This window comes from Salvelinus sp. IW2-2015, linkage group LG16 (genome assembly GCF_002910315.2).
Source record: "Salvelinus sp. IW2-2015 linkage group LG16, ASM291031v2, whole genome shotgun sequence".
NCBI classification, from domain to species: Eukaryota; Metazoa; Chordata; class Actinopteri; order Salmoniformes; family Salmonidae; genus Salvelinus; species Salvelinus sp. IW2-2015.
The window spans coordinates 42550015-42568258 of NC_036856.1; the positions used below are offsets into that span (position 1 = coordinate 42550015).

The 18244-nt window shown below is 43.2% G+C and overlaps 2 protein-coding genes across 2 annotated transcripts in view; both read left to right on the forward strand.

Annotated features, from left to right (window-relative positions):
• lg16h8orf82 (linkage group 16 C8orf82 homolog) lies at nucleotides 1–5904 on the forward strand. Its single transcript, XM_024004240.2, has 4 exons — nucleotides 1–172; nucleotides 261–309; nucleotides 4558–4719; nucleotides 4868–5904. The coding sequence occupies exons 1-4, from the start codon at nucleotides 2–4 to the stop codon at nucleotides 5212–5214; spliced, it is 729 nt and encodes a 242-aa protein (XP_023860008.1). The 5' UTR covers nucleotide 1; the 3' UTR covers nucleotides 5215–5904.
• A 1131-nt stretch (nucleotides 5905–7035) lies between these two features.
• naprt (nicotinate phosphoribosyltransferase) overlaps nucleotides 7036–18244 on the forward strand; it is a 28872-nt gene continuing 17663 nt past the window's right edge. The window contains exon 1 of the mRNA XM_024004235.2: nucleotides 7036–7453. Coding sequence (XP_023860003.2) covers nucleotides 7156–7453 — 298 coding nt within the window. The 5' untranslated portion in view covers nucleotides 7036–7155. The remainder of the gene's footprint in view (nucleotides 7454–18244) is intronic.

Genomic DNA, 18244 nt, shown 5'->3' on the forward strand with positions numbered 1-18244 from the left:
TATGTTGTGCGGGGCTGTGGTTGTCAACAGTGGGCAGAGGGTGTTGCGGTACCTCAGTGTAGTGCGGTTTGTAACCCAGTTTGGTACACGTACTAACGTCACCTACATACAAGGCCAGAGCCCCGAACCGCGCATTCGGGAATACTTCTACTACATTGACCACCAAGGACAGGTGAATGTCTTACACAAAAAAATACAACTAAATTGTGAAATTGTTTCGTTGCAGTGATCAGTTAACTAAACTTCTGTTTTTACCACAGCTGTTCCTTGATGACACTAAAGTGAAAAACTTTGTCACGTGTTTCAAAGGTATTTAAAGCACACACACACACACAGAGCAGTCTAGTTACCTCTTTCCAGATATAAAAATGACCCTCTTACAAAGGTAACATTGACATGAAATTAGACAACCTGTCGGTTATCTTATCTCTGCCCGTTGTTATATATSAGATGCTGTGATGACCTTCATTATTCAGTCTTCATATTCTGTAGTAAACATGATTATCCCTGCTACTACACAAGCTGAGCCTCAGTATAGTCTTATGTCATGTGCCAAGCATTACTGTAAGCGTGTGTGTGTGTGGTGGGGGTTGCCTGCTTCCCACAACACCCCCTGTGTTTGGCGTTCAGCTCCCACCTAGAGAACATATGGAGGTGATGTAGTGTATGCTCAGGGTTAAGGCCAGAACCTGTACTCAATGGCAGAACACTGAGCATGCTAATGGTACACCCTATCCCCTATGTAGTGCACTAATTCTGACCAGGACACAAAATTAGTGCACTACTGTATGTATGGAATAGGGTGCCATTTGGGATGCAATTTTAAATGTGGATAAACTGTTGCATCTGTTGTACAGCTTTCAGGCATACATGCCGCACATACTATATAGACATGCCGCACATACTATATAGACATGCCGCACGTACTATATAGACATGCCGCACGTACTATATAGACATGCCGCACGTACTATATAGACATGCCGCACGTACTATATATACGGTTGAAGTCGGAAGTTTACATACACCTCAGGCAAATACATTTAAACTCAGTTTTTCACAATTCCTGACATTTAATCCTTGTAAAAATTCCATGTCTTAGGTCAGTTTGGATCACCACTTTATTTTAAGAATGTGAAATGTCAGAATAATAGTAGAGAGAATTATCTATTTCAGCTTTTATTTCTTTCATCACATTCCCAGTGCGTCAGAAGTTTACATACACTCAATTAGTATTTGGTTGCATTGCCTTTATATTGTTTAACTTGGGTCAAATGTTTCGGGTAGCTTTCCACAAGCTTCCCACAATCAGTTGGGTGAATTTTGGCCCATTCCTCCTGACAGAGCTGGTGTAACTGAGTCAGGTTTGTAGGCCTCCTTGCTCGCACACGCTTTTTCAGTTCTGCCCACAAATTTTCTTTAGGATTGAGGTCAGGGCTTTGTGATGGCCACTCCAATACCTTGACTTTGCTGTCCTTAGGCCATGTTGCCACAACTTTGGAAGTATGCTTGGGGTCATTGTCCATTTTGGAAGACCCATTTGCGACCAAGCTTTAACTTCCTGACTGATATCTTGAGATGTTGCTTCAATATATCTACATCATTTTCCTACCTCATGATGCCATCTTTTTGTGAAGTGCACCAGTCCCTCCTGCAGCAAAGCACCCCCACAACATGATGATGCTACCCCCGTGCTTCACGTTTGGGATGGTGTTCTTCAGCTTGCAAGCCTCCCCCTTTTTCCTCCAAACATAGCAATGGTCATTATGGCCAAACAGTTCTATTTTTGTTTTCAGACCAGAGGACATTTCTCCAAAAAGTACGATCTTTGTCCCCATGTGCAGCTGCAAAACGTAGTCTGGCTTTTTTATGGCAATTTTGGCGCAGTGGCTTCTTCCTTGCTGAGTAGCCTTTCAGGTTATGTCGATATAGGACTCGTTTTACTGTGGATATAGGTACTTTTGTACCGGTTTCCTCCAGCGTCTTCACAAGGTCCTTTGCTGCTGTTCTGGGATTGATTTGCACTTTTCGCACCAAAGTACGTTCATCTCTAGGAGACAGAATGCGTCTCCTTCCTGAGTGGTATGACGGCTGCGTGTTCCCATGGTGTTTATACTTGCCTACTATTGTTTGTACAGATGAACATGGTACCTTCAGGCGTTTGGATGAACCAGACAAGGATGAACCAGACTTGTGGAGGTCTACAATTTTTTTTTTTTAGGTCTTGGTTGATTTCTTTTGATTTTCCCATGATGTGAAGCAAAGAGGCACTGAGTTTGAAGGTAGGCCTTGAAAACATCCACAGTTACACCTCCAATTGACTCAAATTATGTCAATTAGCCTATCAGAAGCTTCTAAAGCCATGACATTATTTTCTGGAATTTTCCAAGCTGTTTAAAGGCAGTCAACTTGGTGTATTGTAAACTTCTGACCCACTGGAATTGTGATACAGTGAAATAATCTGTCTAAAAAATTGTTGGAAAAATTACTTGTGTCATGCACAAAGTAGATGTATTAACCGACTTGCCAAAACTATAGTTTGTTGACAAGAAATTTGTGGAGTGGTTGAAAAACGAGTTTTAATGACTCCAACCTAAGTGTATGTAAACTTCCGACTTCAACTGCACATACTATATATACATGCTGCACATATTATATATACATGCTTCACATATTGAGGAACACACTATATGTACATGCTGCACATATTGGGGAACACACTATATATACACTACCGTTCAAAAGTTTGGGGTCACTTAGAAATGTCCTTGTTTTTKAAAGAAAAGCAGCAAAAAAATTGTCCATTAAAATAACATCAAATTGATCAGAAATACAGTGTAGACATTGTTAATGTTTTAAATGACTATTGTAGCTGGAAACAGCTGATTTTAATGGAACATCTTCATAGGCGTACAGAGGCCCATTATGAGCAACCATCACTCCTGTGTTCCAATGGCACGTTGTGTTAGCTAATCCAAGTTTATCATTTTAAAAGGCTAATTGATCATTAGAAAACCCTTTTGCAATTATGTTAGCACAGCTGAAAACTGTTGTTCGATTACAGGCTTAATGGACAAAAAAATAGTTTTTCTTTCAAAAACAAGGACATTTCTAAGTGACCCCAAACTTTTGAATGGTAGTGTACATGCTGCACATATTGGGGAACACACACACATATATATATATATATGCACACAAAAGTATGTGGACAACCCTTCAAATTAGTTGATTCGGCTATTTCAGCCACACCCGTTGCTGAGAGGTGTATAAATTTGAGCACACATCCATGCAGTCTCCATAGACAAACATTGGCAGTAGAATGGCCTTACTGAAGAGCTCAGTGACTTTCAACATGGCACCGTCATAGGATGCCACTTTTCCAACAACTCAGTTCGCCAAATGTCTGACCTGCTAGAGCTGCCCCGGTCAACTGTAAGTGCTGTTATTGTGAAGTGGAAACGTCAAGGAGCAACAACAGCTCAGCCGCGAAATGGTAGGCCACACAAGCTCACAGAACGCACCCGCAGAGTGCTGAAGTGTGTAGAGCGTAAAAATCGTCTGTCCTCGGTTACAACACTCACTACCGAGTTCCAAACTGCCTCTAGAAGCAACATCAGCAGAACTGTTAGTCGGGAGCATCATGAAATGGGTTTCTATGGCCGAGCAGCCACACAAGCCTGAGATCACCATGGCCAATGCCAAGCGTCGGCTGGAGGGGTGTACAGCCCGCCGCCATTGGACTCTGGAGCAGTGGAAATGCGTTCTCTCGAGTGATGAATCACTCTTCAATATCTGGCAGTCCGAAGGACAAATCTGGATTTGGCGGATGCCAGGAGAACGCTACCTGACCAAATGCATAGTGCCAACTGTAAAGTTTGGTGGAGGAGGAAAATGGTCTGGGGCTGTTTTTCATGGTTCGGGCTAGACCCTAGTGGAGAAAATCTTAACGCTACAGCATACAATTACGTTCTAGACGATTCTGTGCTTCCAACTTTGTGGCAACGGTTTGGGGAAGGCCCTTTCCTGTTTCAGCATGACAATGCCCCTGTACACAAAGCAAGGTCCATACAGAAATGGTTTGTTGAGATCATTGTGGAAGAACTTGACTGGCCTGCACAGAGCCCTGACCTCAACTCCATCAAACACCTTTGGGATGATTTGGAACGCTGACTGCGAGCCAGGTCTAATCGCACCACATCAGTGCCCGACCTCACTAATGCTTTTGTGGCTGAATGGAAGCATGTTCCTGCAGCAATGTTCCGACATCTAGTGGAAAGCCTTCCCAGAAGAGTGGATGCTGTTATTGCAGCAAAGGGGGACCAACTCCATATTAATGCCCATGATTTTGGAATGMGATGTTCGACGAGCAGGTGTCCACATACGTTTGGTCATGTAGTGTATTTTGAGAGCAGGAGCAGTGTTATCTAGGCTAAGTGTAGTTAGTGTAACTTGATTTATAGTAAGAATGAACTCTTATTGTGTTTTATGCAGTGGTTGTGTTTCTATTTTCCCCCCTCTCGCTCTCTCCCCCCTCTCTCTTTCTCTCTCTGTTTTCAGATAAGCACTTCCTGGTGTTCTTCTTCACCCGTCTCCGTAGGAACGAGAGTGGGCGGTACCAGGACGACTTCCCCTTCCTGTCCCTGTGTGGCCGCGAGAGAAACTTCCTGCGCTGTGACGACCGTCCGCTGGTGTTCACCCACTTGATGCCCGCCGCTGGGGGTATAGTCAATCAACCAATCAATCACATTTATTTATAAAGCCATTTTACATCATCAGTTGTCACGAAGTGCTTTTGCATTAACCCTGTATAAACCCCAAAGAGCAAGCAGAAGCTAGGACAAACTATCTGTCTGTTCTACCGGTACAGGGACAGAGACCGCTGGGGGTACGTTGACAGATGTGGGGACAGGAGGAGCCCCAGAGCTACTGTCGTTCTGTTGGGGCGGTGACAAGCTGGCCGTCAAGTTCCGTCCAAAGTCTCTCTACATGCATCCTGGGACTGGGCGTGTCTACCACCCCTGCTCTGAGCGCCTGGGGGGCGTCGGCCTGGTGCGCTCTGCCCTCGCCATAGAGCTCAGCCCCTTCTTCCTGTACCCACTTCAACAACGCCAATCAGAACAGCCCACACACTTCTTGTGGGCGGGACAACAGCACACACTGACTAATGAACTGGCAGGATGTTTCCCCCCTGAAGAGGAGGGAGGGATGGGCTGATCAGAATAACACTGCTGTATTCAGAAGGCAGAAGATGAATACCCGAAAGTTGCCAATTGAAAGGCAATATATAGAGTGGACATGATGGTTATGTTCCAAATGGAACCCTATTCCCTATATAGTGTACTACTTTTGACCAGAGTAGATAGGGCACTGTTCAAAAGTAGTGAACTTTGTAGGGTATAGGGTGCCATTTGGGATGTAGACGACAAGTGGTTATGTATATTTGTTACATTACTACCTGTGATATTCAGAACAGTGCACATCATTAATCAAAACGGTAATGATATTTTGGCCCAAATGGGTCAGGAGCATGCAAATTCTAACAGTCAGAAAATGCTAATAATCAGTTCCTCCTATTGGACAAATTCAAGTTGTACCCATTAATTTAGAAACATTTTGCCTCTGTTTGCACTGTCTAGTGAATGTAATCTCGGCAGAAGTAACATCTTGCATAATTGTGTCAGATGCTCGATCGAGTTCTTGGAGGCGACTTATTATAAAATATACTAGCGAAGTCTCCACTCTTCTAAACGGAAACTCTCAGCCAGTGTTGGGCAAGTCTATGGGCCAAATGTCCCCTCGCATTCAGAAATTGTAAGTTGTAAGATGTGAAATTGTGAGTTGTCCAAATGATCATTGAAGAAAAATCAGAAAAAAATTAAAGTCTGTCGACAAATGCTACAACTATTTATGTTACGTGTATCTGTATGTTACGTGTATCTGTCCATGAGAATGAAACCGGTGAGTTTTGGGTTACAAGGACCTCCTGAAAGAAATACTATGCAGTGTTGTGAAATATGCCTTTGCAGTGGCCACAGAAATTCAACCAATGACACTAAGGTTGTCTCAAATGGCAACCTATTCCCTATGTAGGGAGTATTGTGCCATTTGGGATGCAGCCTCAGCTGTTTATCTACTAATAGCTGATGTGCCAGTAGGTTCTGTAGATAGTGGACCAACAATTTATAAACTACTACTTTTGCTATAAGGGTACCCATGGGGCCTCTGCTACGAGAATAAAAACCTCTAGAGGTTTTTGACTGGATAAGGATGAAACATATTTTTATGATGATTAAAATGCATCGGCACACACTGAATGCCTTTATAAATGTTTTATTATGGTGTAATGCTTTGCAAGGAGGACACTATCTCTGGGTGGGGGGGTCTATATACCACTGTGTAAATCACAGTACAATTACAGTAGTTAAATGGAAAAAAACTGACTCACTTGCATCCATTAGTTCCTCAGTTTTGTTCCCATCTGTTTAGAGCCATGATTTCTCAATGTCCTTCTTCCCTATGGTTCCTCAAGTATGCAGTTTATGGTCATTGGGGGATATCATAGCCCACTCATACTAAAGCTGTTGCATAAATCCATATGGGTTTTACAGCAGATGGTTTCATAATATATAATGTTGGTTTATTTTCTAACTTTCATTGTATCATTTACCCTTGTCTCTGGTCTACAAATTACACTAAAATATCCCTATCTATTGGCTTAATGTGTGGGATGAATTGGTGACCAATGGGGCAACGTTTTGTTGACACAGGGCCAGGAGACAGGTTATGAAGTTTACTGGCAGTTATTAGGTTGATGTCAACGCAATTGACACATCATGTGCCCATTTCATGTCACCCTATGTTCCAACGATCAATGTTTCAAAAAATATTGTAACTGTCTCACATCCCAAAAGTCACTATTGGCTATACCCCTTAATAGTGCACTATAGGTAATAGGATGCGTTTTTGGACGCAATCCTATGTATATCATGCGTAGGCAGGCCTACTCTAGAGAACTGTAAAACGCCCCTCCCTATTCTATGTGGGAGATAGCCTATTTTAGTCCGGGGTTCGCTTCTCCCCTCGCATACCAACCTTTCTTATTATACCTCCGTGATACAACAGAGGTAGAGGCAAAGAGGGTGGTTAGAAAACTGCATGTCCCAGAGATCGCGGCGGCAACAAAACATGAATCTAGGCAAGGGGAACATGGCAGCGCCGTCAAGCCAGTCATGTACAGCTCTGGAGCGGTCAATCCGGGAGCGGGTCCCGACGCTTCTCACGGACCTCTACCAGTTCACCATGGCATATGCCTACTGGCGTTCGGGCAGGCACAACGAGCCCGCCGTTTTCGAACTGTTCTTCCGCGACAACCCGTTCGGCGGCGGCTTCTCGCTCTTCTCCGGAATGCACGACTGCCTCCTGTTTCTGCGGAGCTTTCGATTCACTGACGAAGGTGAGGTAATGACGTTAAGTTCTCTGTAGAGCAAATGTCAGTGAATAGCACTTTAAGGCAAAGCAAATTAACCACAATATAATTGATAGATGTATTTTTATATAGCCAATGGTTTCCTTTCAATAATATTTATTCGATATTTTTGTCACCTTGATTGCGCAATGAGGAATATAACCAATACCAAGACCCCTGGCGGGAGTGTAAATGGATAACACTTTATGTCCTCGGTGAACTTTGTAACCACTCCACTGAACTTCAACTGACACCGGTGAACTTTTCCTCGTGAGTCTCCTAGTTTGTCAGTAATGCTGGCACCCTATTCCCTATTTAGTGTTCATGGACCAGTCAAAAGTAGTGCACTATATAGGGAATTGGGTGCCATTTGTCCCGGGATATACCCAACCATGTTAAGAGGTCAGAGGTCTACCAGAGTTTAAAGTTACCTACAGAGACGCACAGATCACTACCAGGTAATAGCCAGTGGCAAACGGTCAGAGCCCCACCTGTTTAGCTTTTTGTGTGCCTGTTTTGAACGTTATTATGGCATTAATAAGTGTCACACATCAGTTTGCAAACAATATGAATACAAATTTATTAAGTTAATAAAGCCGGATACAAACATGATCTCTTTTTTTACTTCTTGAGTAAGGCAGCTCCAAAATGCAGGTGTTTCAGCCTAGCTTGGTGCTTTCTGTGGTGGAGGGGCAGCCAGCGGAAAATACAGAGCGTAGGAGTTGGTAATCTTCTCTAGTTGCACTGTGATTGACTCAGTGTTCTGTCACTCATGGGGACACTACGTCACTGCAAAATCTACAGGGAGAGCTTGAAAGTTCAAACCACCTTGGGTGCTGCCATGGATTTACATTAGAAGTTCCCATCCAAGGCTTCCGGTATGGCGCAGAGCTGATCAGTCGCATCTTTTTAGCTCCGCTACAAATTTGAAATAAATCTTGAAATAAGTTCACCCTTAAGCTTAATGTACCAGGAAAAGCAGTAATAGTTTATTAGCTTCCGAACCCACAATGCCGACAAAGAAAAGTCACACCATAAAGCCAGATTTAACGAGTGAAAGTTTAGAGTCTGAGGATGAAGGCGCCGTGCTAGCTTCATGTGCTAGTGGTGGAAGCAGGACTGAGGCGATAAACACGTGCAGTGCCGTTAGCTCCGAAGATATCCTCAAGGCCATCAAAGATATGAATGCAGAATTCTTTATCAAATTCGAAAATGTACTGTCTGCAGTGGACAACGTTAAAACTTCTTCTGGCTGCAAGCCCGACGTCGGTACACTTGACGTCGGTACACTTATGACAACAGCCAGCTCAAGTGCAGGGCGCGAAATTCAAAATATATTTTTTAGAAATATTTAACTTTCACACATTAACAAGTCCAATACAGCATTTGAAAGATAAACATCTTGTGAATCCAGCCAACATGTTCGATTTTTTAAATGTTTTACAGCGAAAACACCACGTATATTTATGTTAGCTCACCACCAAATACAAAAAAGGACAGACATTTTTCACAGCACAGGTAGCATGCACAAAACCAACATAACTAACCAAGATCTAACCAAGAAACAACTTCATCAGATGACAGTCTTATAACATGTTATTCAATAAATCTATGTTTTGTTCGAAAAATTTGCATATTTGAGCTATAAATCAGTTTTACATTGCAGCTACCATCACAGCTACCGTCAGAAATAGCACCGAAGCAGCCAGAGTAATTACAGACACCAACGTCAAATACCTAAATACTCACCATAAAACATTTCTGAAAAATACATGGTGTACAAGCACCATATGTCAGAGTCAAGGCCCGCGGGCCACATCCGGCCCGCGAGAAGGTTTTTTACGGCCCCTGGATGATCTTGATTTATTATTAAAACCGGCCGCAGACCGCAGCAAGCCGGCAGCCCGCAGATCTTTTACACGCACCAATACTACATTTCCCACAATGCAACGGTGACGCACCGAGCAGTAGGCTGCTTCATTTCAATATTTATTGGCACAGCAGTCGTCAGCATCACAGTAAAATTAACTTTCAGATACCCATCAAAAATGGCAAAACGGAAGGTGGACACTGAGAACCGGGGGTTTCAAACAAGGTGGGAGTCGGAGTTATGTTCACGGAGGTAGCTGGAAAACCTGTGTGTCTTCTGTGTGGAGAAAGTGTTGCGGTACTGAAAGAGTATAATCTGAGACGACATTATGAAACGAAACACGCGGACAAAAACAAGAATATGGACATTGAACAAAGGCTACAAAAGGCAGAGGAATTAAACGAGGCCTCAAATCTCGACAGGCTCTGTTCAAAAAAGCCAAATCACAAGGCCAGGCTGCTGTCAAGGCCAGTTTTATTTTGGCAGAAGAGATCGCTAAATCAGCCCGGCCATTTACGAGGGGGATTTCATCAAAAACTGCATGATTTTAAGTTTGTGACGAAGTTTGCCCAGAAAAAAGGCAACTCTTTTTAAATGTGAGTCTGAGCAGAAACACCATTGCCGAGAGAGTTGACCAGTTGTCCATCAATCTAAAAGAGCAGCTTGTGAAAAAGGGAAAGATTTCATTGCATATTCCTTGGCTGTGGATGAGAGCACCGACATTTCTGACATTGCCCAGGTGTCAATTTTCATCCGCGGAGTGGACTCCAGCCTAAGCGTGACAGAGGAGTTTTGGCTTTAGTCCTATGCATGGCACAACTACGGGGCATGATTTGTATGAAGAGGTGTCAAGATGTGTAAATGAGATGGAGCTGCCTTGGGAAAAACTCGTGGGTTTGACAACCGACGGAGCACCTGCGATGTGTGGACACAGGAGCGGACTGTGGCGAAGATACGGGAAAAGATGCAAGAGGAAAACGCGACAGGTGAGCTGACAGCTTATCATTGTATCATACACCAGGAAGCGTTGTCGCGGTAAAGCCTTGAAAATGAGCATGTAATGAGCATCATCACGCGCACAGTTAACTTTATCAGAGCCAAAGGTTTGAATCACCGCCAGTTCAAGGAATTTCTGACGGAGTTAGAAACGGAGCATGGTGATTTGCCTTATCACACAGAGTGCGATGGCTAAGCCAGGGAAAGGTGCTTCAAAGATGTTTCGAGCTTCGTGAGGAGATTTGTCTGTTCTTGGACAGCAAAGGGAAAGACACAACACAACTCCGAGACGAAATGTTTCTGTGTGAAATGGCTTTTCTGTGTGACATTACGAGTCATCTGAATGCAATGAACTTGCAGCTGCAGGTCGGGGATCATGTCATCTCTGATATGTACAGTACAGTGAAGGCATTTAAAACCAAACTGACTCTGTGGGAGACGCAGATGCGGAAAGAAAATTTGAGCCACTTTCCCAGCTGCCAGACCATGAAAGAGAAGCTCTACCAGTGCGTTCCCGAGCGCACAGTTGGCTGTGATAATAGGTATGCTTGCCGCTGACTTTCGACGCCGATTTGCTGACTTTGAAGCACAAAAAAGCAGGTTGGAACTGCTCGGTAACCCATTTGCTGTTGACGTGGAAAGCTCACCACCAAACCTCCAAATGGAGTTGATTGACCTCCAATGCAATGATGCACTGAGGGCAAAATATGCGGCAGTGGGTGCTGCGGAGTTCGCCCGTTTCCTCCCCGACACAATGCCCCAGCTGCGCATTCCAGGCTGCTCAAACGTTGTCTATGTTTGGCAGCACATACCTGGTGAACAACTGTTTTCTTTGATGAACCTGAACAAAACATCACACAGAAGTCGACTTACTGCTGAACACCTCCACTCAATTCTGAGGATTCCTCAGCTCAGAGCCTTACCCCGAACATTGATGAACTTGTGGAAAAGATGGGACACCACCAAGTATCACCCTCAACCTCAAACAAGTGAACTTACTGTGCAATCACATATTTAGAGTTTTACTCAGTTCAAGTTTAAAAGTTAAAGTTTAATATTTGTTTTCACTGCATGTTACTTCTCCTTAAACAAGTGTTGTTTTTGATTAATAGATTTTTGCACTTTATTTTATTGTATTTCAATCCAATTATATTTAAAATATTTCAGTTGAGTGGATGATAGAAAATTGCTATTATTGTTTTTTTCTTTGAAGTAAATTTAGCCCACTTTTGCTAAAATAGAAAATATAGGCTACTGATGGTGCCTTGAATACCGGTTTTCTTTCATTTAATGTTCATGTTATGGGATTTTTATATAAAGGAAATTGTCTTTTGTGTCTGTTGAAAATTAAAGATTACTGACAGAGCCATAAGAAAATATTGCTTTATTTATCTGATCATATTGGAATATATTTGTTAGGTTTTCAGTAGGTTCAATTAGGTTCACTAGACTATATGCGTAATTTAAAATTTTCAATGAACATTCGAACAGTCCGGCCCCGGCTTGTAGCTAAATTTTTATTTTGGCCCTCCGTCCATTTGACTTTGACACCCCTGGTGTACAGCAAATGAAAGACAGGCATCTTGTGATTTCAGCCAATATTTCCGATTTATTAAGTTTTTACAGCGAAAACACAATATAGCATTATATTAGCTTACCACAATAGCCAGAAACACAAGCCATTTCCCAGCAGCAAAAGTTAGCGATCGTAACAAACCAGCAAAATATATATAATTTTTGACTAACCTTGATAAGCTTCATCAGATGACAGTCCTATAACATCAGGTTATACATACACTTATGTTTTGTTCGAAAATGTGCATATTTAGAGCTGAAATCAGTGGTTATACATTGTGCTAACGTAGCATCTTTTTCCCACAACGTCGGATATTTATCTGACACTCACATATTCTGACCAAATAACTATTTATAAACATGACTAAAAAATACATGTTGTATAGGAAATGATAGATAGATACACTAGTTCTTAATGCAATCGCAGTGTTAGAATTCTAAAAATAACTTCATTACGACATAAGGCTTACGTTATGGCGAGAGAGTGCCCAAAACCTGGGCGCAAAACTAATAGTACACAGTTCGACAGATATATGAAATAGCATCATAAAATGGGTCCTACTTTTGATGAGCTCCATCAGAATGTTGTACAAGGGTCCTTTGTCCAGAACAATCGTTGTTTGGATTTAGAACGTCCTCTTCTCCAGTCAATTAGCACAGAAAGCTAGCAAAGTGGCGCGAAGCTCTCCTTCCTGAACATACGCAGACAAAGCAACACGCCTAACGTCCCGAAAAAATGTCAAAATCTAATAAACTATATTGAAAAAACATACTTTACGATGATATTGTCACATGTATCAAATAAAATCAAAGCCGGAGATAGTAGTCGCCTATAACGACAGCTTTCCAGAAGGCAATTCCAGGTCCATCCTCGCGCTTTCCAGAAAACAGGAAATGGGTGACACGTCATTCCAAGAGGATTTATTCCACCTCAGACCAAGATAAACACTCCATTTCTTCTCTCACTGCCTCTTGACATCTAGTGGAAGGTGTATGACGTGCATGTATACTAATACGTATCATGCCCATTTATAGGCAGGCCCTAGAACAGCGCATCGTTTTCAGACTTTTACTCACAGATATAATTCAAACGGTTTTAGAAACTAGAGAGTGTTTTCTATCCAATAGTAATAATAATATGCATATTGTACGAGCAAGAATTGAGTACGAAGCCGTTTGAAATGGGCACCTTTTATCAGAGCTACTCAATACTGCCCCTGCAGCCCAAACAGGTTAAAAAGAAAGTCAAAGAATGTGCTGGGCAAATCTCTGACTGAGGTACGCATCTGGCTTAGGAAGACCATCAAAACCCCTGAAATTTCCATCCCCACTATAACATTTTCCAACAAGATAGAACTGCCAAAGGAGACGGAGTTGCAATCTACTGCAGAGATAGCCTGCAGAGTTCTGTCTTACTATCCAGGTCTGTGCCCAAACAATTTGAGCTTCTACTTTTAAAAATCCACCTTTCCAGAAACAAGTCTCTCACCGTTGCCGCTTGCTATCGACCACCTTCTGCCCCCAGCTGTGCCCTGGACACCATATGTGAATTGATTGCCCCCCATCTATCTTCAGAGCTCGTGCTGTTAGGTGACCTAAACTGGGACATGCTTAACACCCCGACCATCCTACAATCTAAGCTTGATCCTCTCAATCCCACAAAAATTATCAATGAACCTACCAGGTACAACCCCCAAATCCGTAAACACGGGCAACCTCATAGATATCATCCTAACCAACCTGCCCTCCAAATACACCTCTCCTGTCTTCAACCAGGATCTCAGCGATCACTGCCTCATTGCCTGCGTCCGTAATGGGTCTGCGGCCTGTCAAACGCTCCCTAAAACACTTCAGCGAGCATGCCTTTCTAATCAAAAGGGTATCCTGGAAGGATATTGACCTCATTCCCTCAGTAGAGGATGCCTGGTTATTCTTTAAAAGTGCATTCCTCAGCATCTTAAATAAGCATGCCCCATTCAAAAAATGTAGAACCAGGAACAGGTATAGCCCTTGGTTCACTCCAGACCTGACTGCCCTTGACCAGCACAAAAACATCCTGTGTCGTACTGCATTAGCATCGAATAGCCCCCGCGATATGCAACTTCTCAGGGAAGTTAGGAACCAATATACACAGGCAGTTAGGAAAGCAAAGGCTAGCTTTTTCAAACAGAAATTTGCATCCTGTAGCACGAACTCCAAAAAGTTCTGTGACACTAAAGTCCATGGAGAATAAGAGCACCTCCTCCCAGCTGCCCTCTGCACTGAGGCTAGGAAACACTGTCACCACTGATAAATCCACGATAATTGAGAATTTCAATAAGCATTTCTCTATGGCTGGCCATGCCTTCCACCTGGCTACCCCTACCCCGGTCAACAGCCCTGCACCCCCTACAGCAACTTGCCCAAGCCTCCCCCATTTCTCCTTCACCCAAATCCAGATAGCTGATGTTCTGAAAGAGCTGCAAAATCTGGACCCCTACAAATCAGCCGGGCTAGACAATCTGGACCCTCTCTTTCTARAATTATCCGTCAAAATTGTTGCAACCCCTATTACTAGCCTGTTCAACCTCTCTTTCGTATCGTCTGAGATCCCCAAAGATTGGAAAGCGGCTGCGGTCATCCCCCTCTTCAAAGAGGGAGACACTCTAGACCCAAACTGCTACAGACCTATATCTATCCTACCCTGCCTTTCTAAGGTCTTCGAAAGCCAAGTTAACAAACAGATCACCGACCATTTTGAATCACATCGTACCTTCTCCGCTTTGCAATCTTGTTTCCGAGCTGGTCATGGGTGCACCTCAGCCATGCTCAAGGTCCTAAACGATTTCATAACCGCCATCGATAAGAGACAATACTGTGCAGCTGTATTCATCGACCTGGCCAAGGCTTTCGACTCTGTCAATCACCACATTCTTATCGGCAGACTCAACAGCCTTGGTTTCTCAAATGACTGCCTCGCCTGGTTCACCAACTACTTCTCAGACAGAGTTCAGTGTGTCAAATCGGAGGGCCTGTTGTCCGGACCTCTGGCAGTCTCTATGGGGGTGCCACAGGGTTCAATCCTCGCGCCGACTCTTTTCTCTGTATACATCAATAATGTCGCTCTTGCTGCTGGTGATTCTCTGATCCACCTCTACGCAGACGACACCATTCTGTATACTTCTGGCCCTTCTTTGGACACTGTGTTAACTAACCTCCAGACGATCTTCAATGCCATACAACTCCTTCCGTGGCCTCCAACTGCTCGTAAATGCAAGTAAAACTAAATACATGCTCTTCGAACGATCGCTGCCCTCACCTTCCCACCCATCCAGCATCACTACTCTGGACGGTTCTGACTTAGAATATGTGGACAATTACAAATACCTAGGTGTCTGGTTAGACTGTAAACTCTCCTTCCAGACTCACATTAAGCATCTCCAATCCAAAATTAAATCTAGAATCGGCTTCCTATTTTGCAACAAAGCATCCTTCACTCATGCTGCCAAACATACCCTCGTAAAACTGACTATCCTACCGATCCTTGACTTCAGCGATGTCATTTACAGAATAGCCCCCAACACTCTATTCAGCAAATTGGATGCAGTCTATCACAGTGCCATCCATTTTGTCACCAAAGCCCCATATACTACCCACCACTGCGACCTGTATGCTCTCGTTGGCTGGCCCTCGCTTCATATTCGTCGCCAAACCCACTGGCTCCAGGTCATCTATAAGTATTTGCTAGGTAAAGCCCCGCCTTATTTCAGCTCACTGGTCACCATAGCAGCACTCACCCGTAGCACGCGCTCCAGCAGGTATATTTCACTGGTCACCCCCAAAGCAAATTCCCACTTTGGCCGCCTTTCCTTCCAGTTCTTTGCTGCCAATGACTGGAACGAACAGCAAAAATCACTGAAGCTGGAGACTCATATCTCCCTCACTAGCTTTAAGCACCAGCTGTCAGAGCAGCTCACAGATCACTGCACCTGTACATAGCCCATCTGTAAATAGCCCATCCAACTACCTCATCCCCATACTGTTATTTATTTTGCTCCTTTGCACCCCAGTATCTGTACTTGCACACTCATCTTCTGCACATCTATCACTCCAGTGTTTAATTGCTATATTGGAATTATTTTGCCACTATGGCCTATTTATTGCCTTACCTCCGTTATCCTACGTCATTTGCACACACTATATATATACTTTTTCTATTGTATTATTGACTGTATGTTTGTTTATTCCATATGTAACTCTGTGTTGTTGTTTGTGTTGCACTGCTTTGCTTTATCTTGGCCAGGTCGCAGTTGTAAATGAGAACTTGTTCTCAACTAGCCTACCTGGTTAAATAAAGGTGAAATAAATAAATAAAAATAAATACATCTCTGGAACCGAAGACAACATTATAGCCCTGCAGGAAACGACCACTGCACTTGAGGAAAAGGTTGAATCGCTTACCTCTAAACTAGTTGATTTGGAGGGCCGTAGCAGGAGATCGAACTTGAGACTAGTACATCTCTCCAAAGACGCTGAGGGGAGCGATGCTTGCTCATTCCTAGAACGGTGGTTTCCCGAGGCTCTGGAGATGGAGCCACTCCGCTCTCCTTTGATCATTGAGAGAGCTCACGATCCAACCCCAACGCACCTTGAGGGCTCTGATAATGAAGTTCTTCAACTATAAAGATAAGATGCGGATGGTGAATGCAGCCAGGGCGAAAGGGAGAGTACTCTTCAAGAATCGGCAAGTTATGTTCTTCCCAGATCTCTCCATGGAAGTCCACAAGCAGCAGAAACGCTTCGACAGTGTCAAGCAGCAGCGGCTACGGGCTAAGGCTATCCGGTTTGCAATCATCTTTCCAGCGTGACTGACGGTCTCCCACTGCATTCGTTCCTACATTTTTGAAACACCAGCCGAGGCGGAGCAGTTTCTTGAGAAGCTAGGCAGAGGTGTGGAAGCGGAGCAGTTTCTTGAGAAGCTAGGCAGAGGTGTGGAAGCGGAGCAGTTTCTTGAGAAGCTAGGCAGAGGTGTGGAAGCGGAGCAACGCTGAAGAGGCAATAGCGACGTAAAGTTCAACTTTGACCAATTTCTTTTTTACATTTTTCCGAACTGTTGTTTTCGGTTTTGTCTAAACAGGTATTTAAAGTTTGAGCCAGTTCACCGTGTTATAATTTATAGTAGCACTGTCTATTTAACTATAATAACATGGCCAGTTTATAAGTAAGCCTTATTATAATTTTATGTACCATGAAACTTTGCTTTTATGCATCGGAACATCCTGGTGCAGGTTTGTTTTATTTAGGCCTATAGGAGGCTAGATCACGGTGGTCTAATATTCTTGCTCACTCCTGGTATTTTGTTTGATTCTTTGTTAAATGGGGAACACAATATAATGTAATGACAAGTAGAAGGTGTACAGAGGGGGAAAAACGCAGAGGCAGAGGCGGCTCCTCACGTATGTGTGGATCTGTTGAGTACCTTATACGGAGTGTCACTGAGAGGGGGATGGGGATGTCTGTTAGAGACTGGGGTAAGAGGGTTAATCACACGTTCGTGGTTGATTGTTATGCATGTGTTTTTGTACAATGGCATGCTTTAAAGCGTCCTTTGTGTTTTTGTTTATGGTGGTAACAGAGGTCTGTTGGTATATTAGGCTGATCCAATGTGCTCTTATGGGGCAATGTTTTAGTTCAAGTGTCCCGGTAAATTCGATGTCTCGTAGTGTTAAGGTTAAATTTACATCCTGGAACTGTAGGGGATTAAATAAAATCGCCAAAATAAAACAGGTAATAAGTAGATTAAAACAACTTCAGGCGACAATCATATTTTTGCAAGAATCACATCTATTATCTGGCGACATTCCTAAGATACGCAAGAGGTGGCCTGGGCAGGTCATTGCAGCCTCATTTAGTTACTATGCAAGGGGAGTTATTATTCTTATCCATAAATCCATTCCATATCAGATATTGCAAACAATTTGTGATCCCGCCGGGAAGATATATTATTCTACAGGGTACCTTGCTGTTGAAAATTAATTTAATTAATGTGTATGGTCCCAACAAAGATGACTCTAAATTCTTTAACGATTTGTTTTTAAACCTTTCCACACTTCCAGGTAATTATAGTGTTGCAGGAGACTTTAATTGCACTTTAGATCCTGTTAAAGATCGCACCTCGGGTTCAAACTACTCCCACACCTAATCTAAGAAAACCATACAGCATTTTATGAAGGATTTAAACTTAATAGAGATTTGGAGAGAAATGAACCAGATGATGTGGAATACTCCTGTTACTCTAGCACTTACCAGACCTATTCCCGAATACACTTTTTTTTCTATCTCAGCAGCATTACGCTCTA

Excerpts from the sequence above, each read along its gene's own strand:
- lg16h8orf82 (XM_024004240.2), top strand. The coding sequence starts at position 2 with ATGTTGTGCGGGGCTGTGGTTGTCAACAGTGGGCAGAGGGTGTTGCGG. Across the intron at positions 173-260 it reads ACATTGACCACCAAGGACAG|CTGTTCCTTGATGACACTAA; the intron begins GTGAATGTCTTA and ends TTTTTACCACAG. Across the intron at positions 4,720-4,867 it reads CTTGATGCCCGCCGCTGGGG|GGACAGAGACCGCTGGGGGT; the intron begins GTATAGTCAATC and ends CTACCGGTACAG.